The sequence below is a fragment of the Ochlerotatus camptorhynchus genome, unplaced genomic scaffold (assembly GCF_037179485.1).
Source record: "Ochlerotatus camptorhynchus isolate MF236.1 unplaced genomic scaffold, CSIRO-AGI_Acam_v1.1 ptg000080l, whole genome shotgun sequence".
NCBI classification, from domain to species: Eukaryota; Metazoa; Arthropoda; class Insecta; order Diptera; family Culicidae; genus Ochlerotatus; species Ochlerotatus camptorhynchus.
In genome coordinates, this window is record NW_027040570.1 from 356379 (window position 1) to 368259 (window position 11881).

An 11881-nucleotide genomic window follows, 5' to 3' on the forward strand; every position below is an offset into this window, starting at 1 on the left:
AAGGATCATCATCATAATTAAATCATTTATTTGAGAATCCACATAATTCCATGTCATACAAATGCTGGAAAACAGCAAACAACCGAACCGAGGTTCTATGTGGTTACTCTACAAATTAATATTTGGACCCTAATTTAAAATGGATTCCCTCATCCAACTATTCTGATATTTGTTGAGAAGGTGAGTTAATCTAAGAGGACCCAGAATATATTTTTTGATAAAAAAAATATGATTTATGCGGTTTCTCAAATAAATGATTCAATTACTCGAGAGACTTTTACCCTTTGGTCAATTCAAAATAACTTAAGTGTTTGATTTATTTCGATTTGTTTATTCTCAAATTTTACCTTCACTTTATACATACCCTTGATCTTTATTATTGATTACTGAGTTTCACTACGTACCAAAATGTTTTCATTTTACAATCCTCCACAACGAGTAACATATTACATTCCTTACAAATTACTTCCAATATGTTTGATTCACCCTTAAGATTTTTTTGGTAATGACTTGCAAATAGTTTATCGTTTTCGACAATAGTTTATCAGATTTTTAAGTTTTAAAATATAGAACAATTAGCATCAAGTTGATTGGAACACATATTAATCGCTAGAAAATAAGAAATCTACTAAATGGTCAGCAAAAAGTAGGAAATAGATTGCTTCTGGTTATCTTTTAGCTCAAAAGACTAGCTGAATTAAACAAAAAAAAAAACACGAAAAGTCACTTAACATTAAAATCCCAACTAATTTTACAATATGAGCAATGACTTGAAAATAGTGAAACCCTACTACTACTACTACAGTAGTTCAGCGAGTAGCAGCCCAATAGTTGTGGGTCCGGAGTGAACTTATTTGACAAAATCAGGATTCTGCTCAATCTTATCGGAGAACTGCAAATGGCTATCAATGATCTGGAATAGCTCCTGAGGGGCAGGAATGCGACCCGTTTCCAGCTTGGACCAAACCGGAACGTCGTTCAGCGAAATTTCAAACGCGCCCGATGATATAAGCTGCGAAAATATTAATCCGTAATCAATTGATGGTCCCAAGAAAAAAAAAGAAAATCCGAATACACACCTGCGCTTCCAGCATATTTCCAAGGAAAAAGATCATCATGCAGGCGTACAACTTGTTATCGGTACACCAGCGCCACCACGAAGGCATCGGCTGTCGAAGGAATCCAAACACGTCGAAGTTGGACATCAGAGCGATGATCATCAGCAGCTTCGTGACCAGCAGGACCTTCGAGAAGTACATGTTGAAACCGGGTGGGTCATAGTTTCCACCGCGGATCGTAATCTCCGGGTACTTTTCGTGAATAATGTTATAGTACTCATCGAATGCCTTGCGATAACCGCAGGAATAGCTGAAACCGAAAATAAGACAGATAATTATGGGTCAAATCCCTTCCATAGATAAAATACTCAGAAGTGAAGATAACAGGGAAAGTACACAACCCCTGATAATCCATCAGCCAAAACACACGACTTACCAGTACAGGAAAGTCATCGTCGCGCCATAGCCACCGACATTCTGACTGAACTTGGTGATAGGAATCTCCTTTTCGGCACTTCCGCTAACCGGTGCCAAGCTCAGGAACACAATGGCCACACAGAGTAGCGTAAGAATGGGGAAATATTTTATATTTAATTTTGGCCACATCCTGGATTTCGGACTGTTTGATAGTTCGCCAACGGTGGCAGGCGTGGAACTTTTAATTGGATTACGGGCTCAGCCTATTTGCGTTTTCCTTGAATAATGTACAATTTCTTCCGAAGGTCTTTTTTTTCAATAATCACTTCACTTTGACGTTCCCGATTTCACTGCTTTCAAAAATCTGATCCTGTTATGCTGACGACCCGATCGGATGATGCAAACAGTGATGCCAGAGTGCAGTATGGAATCGGTGAATAAACTTTAATGAATGATTTTGGAAATGAAATCTTTCAGAAATTTTCTGATTGCTACTGAAAACAACATTCTAACATAAACTTATTGCCTGTGAATCCATTTAAATACCTGTGCCTATAAACTACGCTTAACTCCACGATTACGATATGCATTGTGGAGTTTTTTTTTTAATTTCAAAATTTGAAGTTCGAGCGTTAACAAATTTTCTAAATTTCTAACAAGGTTTGGTACCACTGAACAAGCCGAAGTCGATTCCCACAGTTGATTCATAGTGGGATTTTGGTGCAAGCTCTGATGATAGTGCACGGAAACTTTCAGATACTCTACAATGATTTAAATTTAATCAATTCAGTGCCAACATTTCAAAGGGGCGTAATTACATTTGTAAACAATGGTTTTAGTCGTCGATTTCTCGCGAATGAAAGCTCACCCATAAAAATGAATTATACCAGCAGGTAGATGAATGTTTCCTGTACCAGCTAGCATTGGTAATTTGGAGGGGTGGGCTTTTATTTGCGAGAAATCGACGGCTAAAGCCATTGTTTACAAAAGCAATTACGCCCCTTTGAAATGTTAGCACTGAATTTTTATACACTGAAGTGAACCCTCATAAACAAATACCATAAACGAATTGTATCACGGATGGGTAAACTATCAGACAAATGGTTTGGATGATACTCCGAACACGTCGTTAAGCTCTCTTTTATGGTTATTTTTATTAGAGAACCCTTGTTCACAATATACCTTTTTGACGACCCAAGACGCCATATTTAAAATACGTTAAACACAACACTATCTACTCATCCGATCACGACATATCATGAGCAAGGACACGAACACACGTAACATTTATACTGACTTGGTTTGTGTCTCACCTCGTTTGACAGGTCTGATCGCCCGTTTGACAGATCTAATCGCTCATTTGACAAATCGAATTGCGGACAAACGAAATGCTCCAATGGCATGTCGGTTCGTCGGTGGTTTAATGGTGGTTTAATCTAGAGTCGGTGTACACGGATAGAAATCTCCTTATACCTTTTGGCATATTTCTATTGCTGATTATTCATAAAATGTATAAGTCAACTAATAAGCAGACGCCTTGCAAAAAGTTATTGAAGATCATGTGTCAAATGAAATGTATAAGGGGTCACGGTACTTGTTATGCATTCTCATAGGACCAATGTGGTTTGTCTTATGGCATGTATAAGGCTGATGTTTTGGCAAAAATGTATAAGTGAATAAAATAATTGATTTTCCTTTACCTTATACCCCGTTCACATTACAGCGTATATCACGTAATATACGCTGTCTTACAATGAGCACTCATACATAGGATTTCCAGTGAAAACTAGATGTATGAGTGCTCATTGCAAGACAGCGTATATCACGTGATATACGCTGTAATGTGAACGGGATATTAACCTATTATCATCATATTCGGTAATACCTTAACCTATTATCATCAGGGGGTAAACCAAGGGGGGCGACACAACTAAATCTCAATTCTAGATGCTCAAAAAATCTCACACTAGCGAATCCATCTTCAAAAAATATATTCTTTCATTTCTCGCATCTACTCGCATCGCGCTTCATCTTTTTGCAGGAAATCTTCAAAATTGACATAAATCTTCCTTCTATCTACTCAGCGTGTGTTCAGCTAGCCACAGTACAACACAATCTTTTCTGCATCGTAGATAGAGTCGTCCCCTTCGGGGTAAGCAACGTCCTTGAGAGCTCAATTTTGGAATGTGGATACATTATGTTTCAGAGCATCTATTGGCCAAATTTGAGTGCTCTAGGACTTTGTTTACCCCCTGACGATAATAGGTTAAAGTATTGCCGAAATCAACATTTCCCCTATTTAAATTATTATTGCGCATTTCACACCAAACTGGACTAATAAGCGCGTTTTCACTTATTAAAAAGTGTTATTAAAGTGGAGCTTCCGTCTAATCGTCTTGGTGTCTTCGGTGCACTTATTTCTTATGAAGCAAGCAATAAGTGCGCCGAAGACACCAAAACGATTTGACGCAAAGGTGCACTTTTATCACACTTTTTGGATTTTTGGGGCAGTCCAGTTTCAGATGCAATCAGCAATATTTTCAATCTTTATTTGGTTACAGGGATTGTAACGGGATTCTTAGCAAAATCTTCTTCAAAGTAAATAATCAATCGCCATCAAATCCTTGGCAACAGCGAGCGGAAACATATCAAGAAGTGTTAAATGCACTGTTAAGTAGACCAAAATCGGTGATACACTCGGTGAGACCAAAATTTGATAAAATAATCTGTCAAAATAAATGGCACAGATAGGAATAGGCCCTGCTGGTTATAACTGTTCAGCGAGCTGCTCAGTCTGGGCTAGTATACAGATCGAAGGGAAGTGAAATTTGAAGCAAGTGAAAAGTGATAAAATTTCGCTACCGAAAAAAAGTTATAAAAAAACGGCGAAAAACTGGTTGTGGAACATTTTTTAATTTGCTATTTTCGCAGTTCACAGTTCACGTGAAGTGAAATCGATCAGTTTACACCTCCGGTGAAGTGAAAATCTAACAGATACGCTCTTTCTCCAACTGTGCTTTTCACGGGCAGCTGCATGCGTGAAAAAATTAAACGTAATTTTACTGTAAACTGTTTACAGTCCCAAGCGAACTGAAATCTTTATCAACTACATTTTTGATGCAGGTAAAAAATCAGGTATTTTATGCGATTTTCACTTTGTACTGCCTTATGCACAGCAACAAAAAATGTAATATCGATCAACGTAATTCAAGCTGATGTATGAAATAATGATGTTGTTCGAATAAAAGTTGCGGACGTCGCCAGAATTTACCGAATTCATGAACATTTATTCCGAAAGTAAACGATGTTATAAATTCCTTAAAGGATTTCAGTATGTTAAATTTAGCAACACCTCTTCAAACATAAATCCGATTGCGTCGTAGGTAAAAACACTTTATACAAAGACTTGCGAAGATTTGTTTTATGCAACCAAACGAGCTGTCAAAAAGTGCAGCTGTGCAGTGTTCCATGCCGATGTATTGTGACATTCTGGCAAGTGTGGTGCTGATACTACTTTCGTTGAAATCGTTCTTTTTACGTTTTCGCTGACTCAGTTGGGCTACCGTCTTGTAAACAGGAACAGCACTTTTGATTTTTCGCACCTTACCGCTGGAATCCATGTACAGTTCACATTCGGCAAAATGCAACTAAAATTGTATAATTTAATGAGATAATAACTCTTTTCACCATTTTGTCTAAATACTAACACTGCACAAACGATGGCTTCCCAAAATTTTTAAATCCTCCGGAAGCTCACAAAACGATAGGCACTTTTTGCGCTCTGATTCGCTGCGAGGAAAACGAAAAAACGCCACGAAACGCATTCCACTTCGGGAGTTATTTCCACAATATTTATAAAAACAGTTCATTTCCACTGATTTACAACGCGTTGGATGATTTTTTCCATTAAAAAAAAAACGGTTGCCTGATGACGTTGAAGCGAAATTTTTTTTCTACGATATCAAAACAAACATTATCAAGCGTTCATGTGAAGTTTGCATGATTTGCAGTGAGGCCAGTTTTTAAGTAGCTTTTGTTGTTATTTTCGCTGGTTGCTAGTTCTACTGTTTTTACATCCGCAAGTCTTTGTATAAAGTGTTTTTAGTCGTAGGCATTCCTAGCTTGCGCAGTTTCAGCTGTTGCATATTAAATATTGATTAGCAAACAGGTGCTTATAATCTTCAAATTAATTAATTTTCCCTTACCTTTTAGTTCGGTAATATCACAAACGAAGTGACAGACGACTTTCTCCGAAGAAATTAATTAAAATAATGTGGTTCTCTGTAATAGAATTTACGTCCACCTTGCGCCCCTCACCGCCAGGTTCGCTAGTATTTTTGTTTTAAATTAATTCAAGTTGGTTTTGTGTGCAATGATCTGGCAATTCGTTTTCTCGCTCGCCTTGACGGGGTGCTGTTTTCTCACTCATCGAAGGAAATTTTGATTAGAGTGAGAAAGAAAGGAACAGTCAGTGCGGGAACCGTGTGCGTTACTATAGGTGCGGCAGAAGAAATGTAGTCGACTCTTTTGTTCTCACGGTGTTCTTACGCATGACCCAACGTTACGTCACACTAGATTATGCATAAGAACGTCGTGATAATGAAAGAGCTGGCTTGTTTCCTTTTGCCTCACCAATCACATTGATTACAGCACTTGCGATTCTCCATCGGTTCGTCTCGCTGTGCGCGTGTTTTCTGTGTTCAATATTTTCAATAGGCTGGGAAACTTCACCTGAGATCAGTTCAACGAGGAGAGCGATATGTACTAAGAGAGTAAGTTCCCCACGGTTAGTGGTTTGTTGAATTGGTTTCAATTTATCTAATTACAATTTGCAGTGGTTCTGGACGAAGTATTCAGCTACGAGTGCTGGAGAGTGACTTCCACCTGACGGCATGGGAATGGAAGGCAGAATTCCGCCAACAGCACTACATCCGGACAATTATGTTCCCCGAGCTGCGGACTGATTTGGATGTGCGTTAAATATGGTCCATGAGCACATTCCGAAGCGAGCTGGCTCATTACAATTCATTTTACGATGTACGAACCAGAACAACGCACCGATTGCTGCGAGTTAGTACACGGAAAAAATGCCAGCATTTGGAATTGTTAAGCTCGGTGTTATTCTACTGCAGAATGCCGATCGTAGCCCTGGATTGGTTGCCCGTGCCATACGGACAAGATGAGCACCAGATTCTGGCCTTGGTATGCAAAAATAATCGACCAAGTGATTGAAAAACGTTCAATAATATTCATTCTAAGGCCGTAATAGGATATAGTAAATTAAGCTCTGAATTCAAAAATGTGAGTGCTAATAAATACAATATTGGGGTTAAGTAGACATAAAGCTGCAGTTGGTTCGTATTGTCGAAGAAGAAGCCTTGTTTTTTTCAGTTAGATTCGTAACAATTGAAGTTATTGGGTTATTTCATTTTGACCTTGACCTAATTTGCGTGCTGTTTATTATGTTCTGTTTTCCCTATCCATTTCCCTTTTTCGTCGACACAAATTGATTTTCAATGTAGGCAGCAAAGTATGCGCTTGCTGTTCATACTGTACCGTCAATCGTACTTGAAGGATTAAAGGTGGGTTTAGACTAGGCAAGTCATTTGATCAACTCAGTTGAATCATAGAGGTAACTCTAAGACTAGAAGCACAAACGAATTGACAGACGACTAACTGGCGAAGAAATCCATTAAAATAATGTGGTTCACTGTAATAGAGTTTTCTTGGAAGCTTGTGCCATCATCCACCAGATGGGTTAGTTTTTTTGTTTTGATTTAAACAAAGTTGATTTTGTGTACAATGATTCTTTGACAGTGTGCAAAGAGTGTATCATTTTGTCATTTTTTTTATGCATTTCAGTTTTGAGTAGAGTGAAAGAGATAGAACCAAAACATTCTAATACATTTGGTGAAAATGCTAGTATAATCCAGTAGTAGTGTTGCCATGTGGTACAATCCAGTAGTAGTGGTGTTGCCATGTGGTACACTGAAAAATTGAAATAGCAGGTTAGTCACCAAAGTTTTCGAGCCGCTCCGTCTGTCACTTCGTTTGTGCTAGAAGGTCCCGAAGAAACGTGCTCAACTTTTTGGCTCAGCTCTGGTACTCTCTTCGGTCCCAAGCTAATCGATTCACCCCTCGAAACATAGGAAAATCCAATAACCCCTCATTTTATCTGTCAAACTTTCATAGCGAATCAAAACAAACATTGTGTAGTACTAGAATTTCGACTATAATGGGGTACGTTAATCGTTTGCTTGGGACCAATAGGCTAGTCAAGTAGTGAGCCAATTTAAAATCGTTAGTTTCGTATTGATTGTTGGTTGAATTCAATTGGCTTGAAAAGTTGAGCCTGGTTCAACTTTTTTCAATCCAAGTGAGTTGATCAAGTCAGTTGAATGGCATGGTTTACACGTTCAATTCGCGTTCAAGTCAGTTGAATTCAACTGACTTGATCAATTGACTTGCTCTGTCTAAGTCCTGATCATCGGCAAATTATTGTTTATTCATTATTCGTCCGATCGAATGTAGGCTTCGGTCGTACGTGTTAACCCGATGTGCTCACCCCTAATAATTTTGGCCCATAGTCTTTCATTATACAAAAGAAGTGCAGATAACAACGAAGACGACATAATGACATGCTGTTTGACAACAGGCTATTCCTTTCCATTTTCGTTAGAGAAAAAGAGATAACAGGCGGTACCCCAATAGCATCAACTACTTGAAGCTAGTACATATGAGTAGATAGTGTTGCCGTGAGGTACACTCGAAAATTTCAAATGTAAGTGCGTCAAATCAAAATTCGAGCCACTCCGTCTGTCTCTTCGTTTGTGGTAATATAGACTTAATTGTAGTTTGTAGAATAATATAGCAGTTTCTCCTGAATTTCTATTTATAGATGTAACCTATTATTTAAGAACACTAGTCAGTAATTTGATTCGGTATTTGTAATTTGTTCATCTCACCTTATGTTGATTTTAGTATTAACTGTAGAAAAACAACTATGTTTAAGCACTAGATAGGTTAGCTTAGGTTAAGAAACTAGATTTAAGGAAACTTTTAGATATGGTTTTTTTATCTAATTTCCGTCCACCCATGTTTACCTCTCTTTTCTGAACGATTTAATGAAAAAATTGAATTTTTCTGTCAAAGATGTCTTCTAATTTTTTTCACCTTTCCATACGTACCGTTAGATTTGATAAAGAGTCACAAATTTTTGAGATATTGTTAAAAATCTAATAGGGGAAAAGTTGGCTTCGGCAATACCTTAACCTATTATCGTCAGGGGGGTAAACAACGTCCTTGAGAGCTCAATTTTGGCATGTGGATACATTGTGTTTCAGAGCAACTATTGGCCAAATTTGAGTGCTCTAGGACTTTGTTTACCCCCTGACGATAATAGGTTAAGGTATTGCCGAAGCCAACTTTTCCCCTACTGCTTCTTGATCCTAAATTCATTCTACGAGTTTCAATTCCGTCCTAACGCATTGAAACGCCATTAGATTTTCTTCGTCCTATGGATAAACGTTGAAAAAGGGGAATCGCTAGGAGCGTTTCTTTTGTTTTGCGAACAATGAGCGTAAATATTCATACATTGCGCTCTAATAGGATTTATGTTGTTGCTAATGAACTAACGCATCGAAACAAACCTATTATTGATTTGTGCACAGTGAAATCACAAACTAAGTGACAGACGGAGCGGCTCGAAAACTTTGGTGACTAACCTGCTATTTCAATTTTTCAGTGTACCTCACGGCAACACTATCTACTCATATGTACTAGCTTAAAGTATATAGTTGATGCTATTGGCCTTGACGGCGAATCTATAGCTCTTTACTCCTATGGTAAAATCCGTAAGCAAACGTCAGACTGTGCGTGAAATTTACTTTCAAAAACGAAGAGGTTCGCAAGTGGTGCTGGTGCTGAAGAGTATGAACTGCTGTTGGATGATCAGATTGATTTCGTCCAGGCACTCCGACTGGATGGAACTAAAGAAAAGGACCGGAAAGCACCGGTATCTGAGGCGGAAAGGAAGAAGATGGACATTGAGGAAACGAAGAAATCACTTCCAGTTTTTCCATTCAAGGAGGATCTCATAGCCGCTATAAAAGAACACCAGATTCTTATTATCGAAGGAGAAACGGGTTCGGGAAAAACGACACAGATTCCACAGTATCTCTATGAAGCTGGGTTTACAAACGACGGCAAGAAGATTGGATGTACTCAGCCTCGTCGCGTGGCAGCGATGTCCGTGGTGGCACGTGTTGCACAGGAAATGGGCGTCAAGTTGGGCAACGAAGTTGGTTATAGTATTCGTTTCGAGGATTGCACATCCGAGCGGACTGTCATTAGATACATGACAGATGGTACGTTGCACAGGGAGTTTCTTTCGGAACCGGACCTAGCTTCGTATAGTGTGATGATTATCGATGAAGCTCACGAGCGTACGTTGCACACGGACATTCTGTATGGATTGGTGAAGGACATTGCGCGGTTTCGGTTGGATTTGAAACTACTGATTTCCAGTGCCACGTTGGATGCGGAAAAGTTTTCGGATTTCTTCGATGATGCGAACATATTCCGTATTCCTGGTCGTCGTTTTCCGGTACGTAGTTAGATTTGACTTGCTTTGTGTTTTGCTATAAAATCTAACTTTTTCTCTTCTAGGTTGATGTCTTCTACACCAAAGCACCGGAAGCAGATTATATCGATGCATGTGTGGTGTCGGTTCTACAGATTCATGCCACTCAGCCTCTTGGAGACATTCTTGTATTTTTAACTGGTAAGTGGGTCTATTTCTATGCGATGTTAAAAAATTACATTTTTTTTTTTTTCGTTCCAGGACAAGAGGAAATCGAAGCCTGCCAGGAGATGCTCCAGGATCGCGTCAAGCGGTTGGGTTCCAAACTCAAGGAACTACTCATCCTTCCCATTTATGCCAATCTGCCTTCGGTCATGCAGGCGAAAATTTTCGATCCAACTCCACCGAACGCCCGGAAAGTCGTACTGGCCACCAACATCGCCGAGACATCACTAACCATCGATAACATAATGTACGTGATCGATCCGGGCTTTGCAAAGCAAAATAATTTTAACTCCAGAACCGGGATGGAGACCCTGATGGTCGTGCCCATTTCGAAAGCGTCTGCCAATCAACGTGCAGGTCGAGCAGGGCGCGTTGCCCCTGGCAAGTGCTTTCGTCTGTACACAGCCTGGGCATACAAACACGAGCTGGAAGACAACACCGTCCCGGAAATTCAGTGCATAAACCTGGGCAATGCCGTGCTAATGCTCAAAGCTCTTGGAATCAACGATTTGCTTCATTTCGATTTCCTCGATCCTCCACCACATGAAACGTTGGTTTTGGCATTGGAGCAACTTTACGCCCTAGGGGCATTGAATCACCACGGTGAACTGACCAAACTTGGACGACGGATGGCGGAATTTCCGGTCGATCCCATGATGGCAAAAATGCTGCTTGCTAGTGAAAAGTATAAATGTTCCGAGGAGGTGGTGGCCATCGCTGCAATGCTATCGGTGAATGGAGCCATCTTCTACCGACCGAAAGATAAAATCATCCACGCAGATACGGCCCGGAAGAACTTCAACCACATGCACGGGGACCACTTGAGTTTGCTGCAGGTCTACAATCAATGGGCCGAATCGGACTACAGCACTCAGTGGTGTTACGAAAATTTCATTCAGTTCCGTTCGATGAAACGAGCTCGCGATGTCCGGGAGCAGCTGGTTGGGTTAATGCAGCGAGTCGAAATCGAAATGGTTTCCAGTCTGCCGGAAACGACCAACATCCGGAAGGCTATTACAGCCGGGTACTTTTATCACGTCGCTCGGCTCTCCAAGGGGGGGGTCACTACAAAACGGCCAAGCACAATCAGACGGTGATGATCCATCCGAATTCGGCACTGTTCGAAGAACTGCCTCGTTGGGTGCTGTACCACGAGCTGGTGTTTACGACGAAGGAGTACATGCGGTCGGTGATTGAAATCGAAAGCAAGTGGCTGCTGGAGGCGGCACCGCATTACTACAAACCGAAGGAGCTCGAGGATTCCACCAATAAAAAGATGCCGAAAACGATCGGTCGGGCCACGCTGACCGAGGCGTAGGTTGTGATGAGACGGTTTGGGGTAATTCAAGAGCATTTTTCGCACTATGTATTCAACGGGAATTGTTGTTATTTGCGATGACATTATCCTACCTAGGGTGTCGGGTGTAAATTAGTGATCTTTAGGGACAAATAGGTGAAATATAAGGTTGCTGCAACCATGCTATATTGTATGTCAGTAGAGAGCTTCATAAGGCTAGCCCGTCTAATCCCAGTCGCGCTCCTTTCCGTTTCTTCAGGTCCGGTTAGGTGGATTAGGTATTCTCTGGCACGCCGAAGCCAA

At 40.2% G+C, this 11881-nt stretch overlaps 1 protein-coding gene and 1 pseudogene across 1 annotated transcript; one reads left to right on the top strand and one right to left on the bottom strand.

The window, feature by feature from the left end:
* Positions 1–316: 316 nt before the first annotated feature.
* Positions 317–1822, bottom strand: SelT (selenoprotein T). The gene is made up of 3 exons (XM_065217785.1): positions 1495–1822; positions 1080–1368; positions 317–1012 (listed from the first exon to the last, which is right to left on the bottom strand). The coding sequence occupies exons 1-3, from the start codon at positions 1662–1664 to the stop codon at positions 851–853; spliced, it is 621 nt and encodes a 206-aa protein (XP_065073857.1). The 5' UTR covers positions 1665–1822; the 3' UTR covers positions 317–850.
* Positions 1823–9354: 7532 nt separating this feature from the next.
* LOC135697937 (probable pre-mRNA-splicing factor ATP-dependent RNA helicase mog-4) lies at positions 9355–11881 on the top strand (annotated as a pseudogene).

Bases quoted from the DNA above. Each gene is read 5' to 3' on its own strand.
- SelT (XM_065217785.1), bottom strand. From the start codon at position 1,664: ATGTGGCCAAAATTAAATATAAAATATTTCCCCATTCTTACGCTACTC. The intron at 1,369-1,494 runs GTAAGTCGTGTG...TTTCGGTTTCAG, and splicing joins ACGATGACTTTCCTGTACTG to CTATTCCTGCGGTTATCGCA. The intron at 1,013-1,079 runs GTGTGTATTCGG...ATATTTTCGCAG, and splicing joins GAAATATGCTGGAAGCGCAG to CTTATATCATCGGGCGCGTT.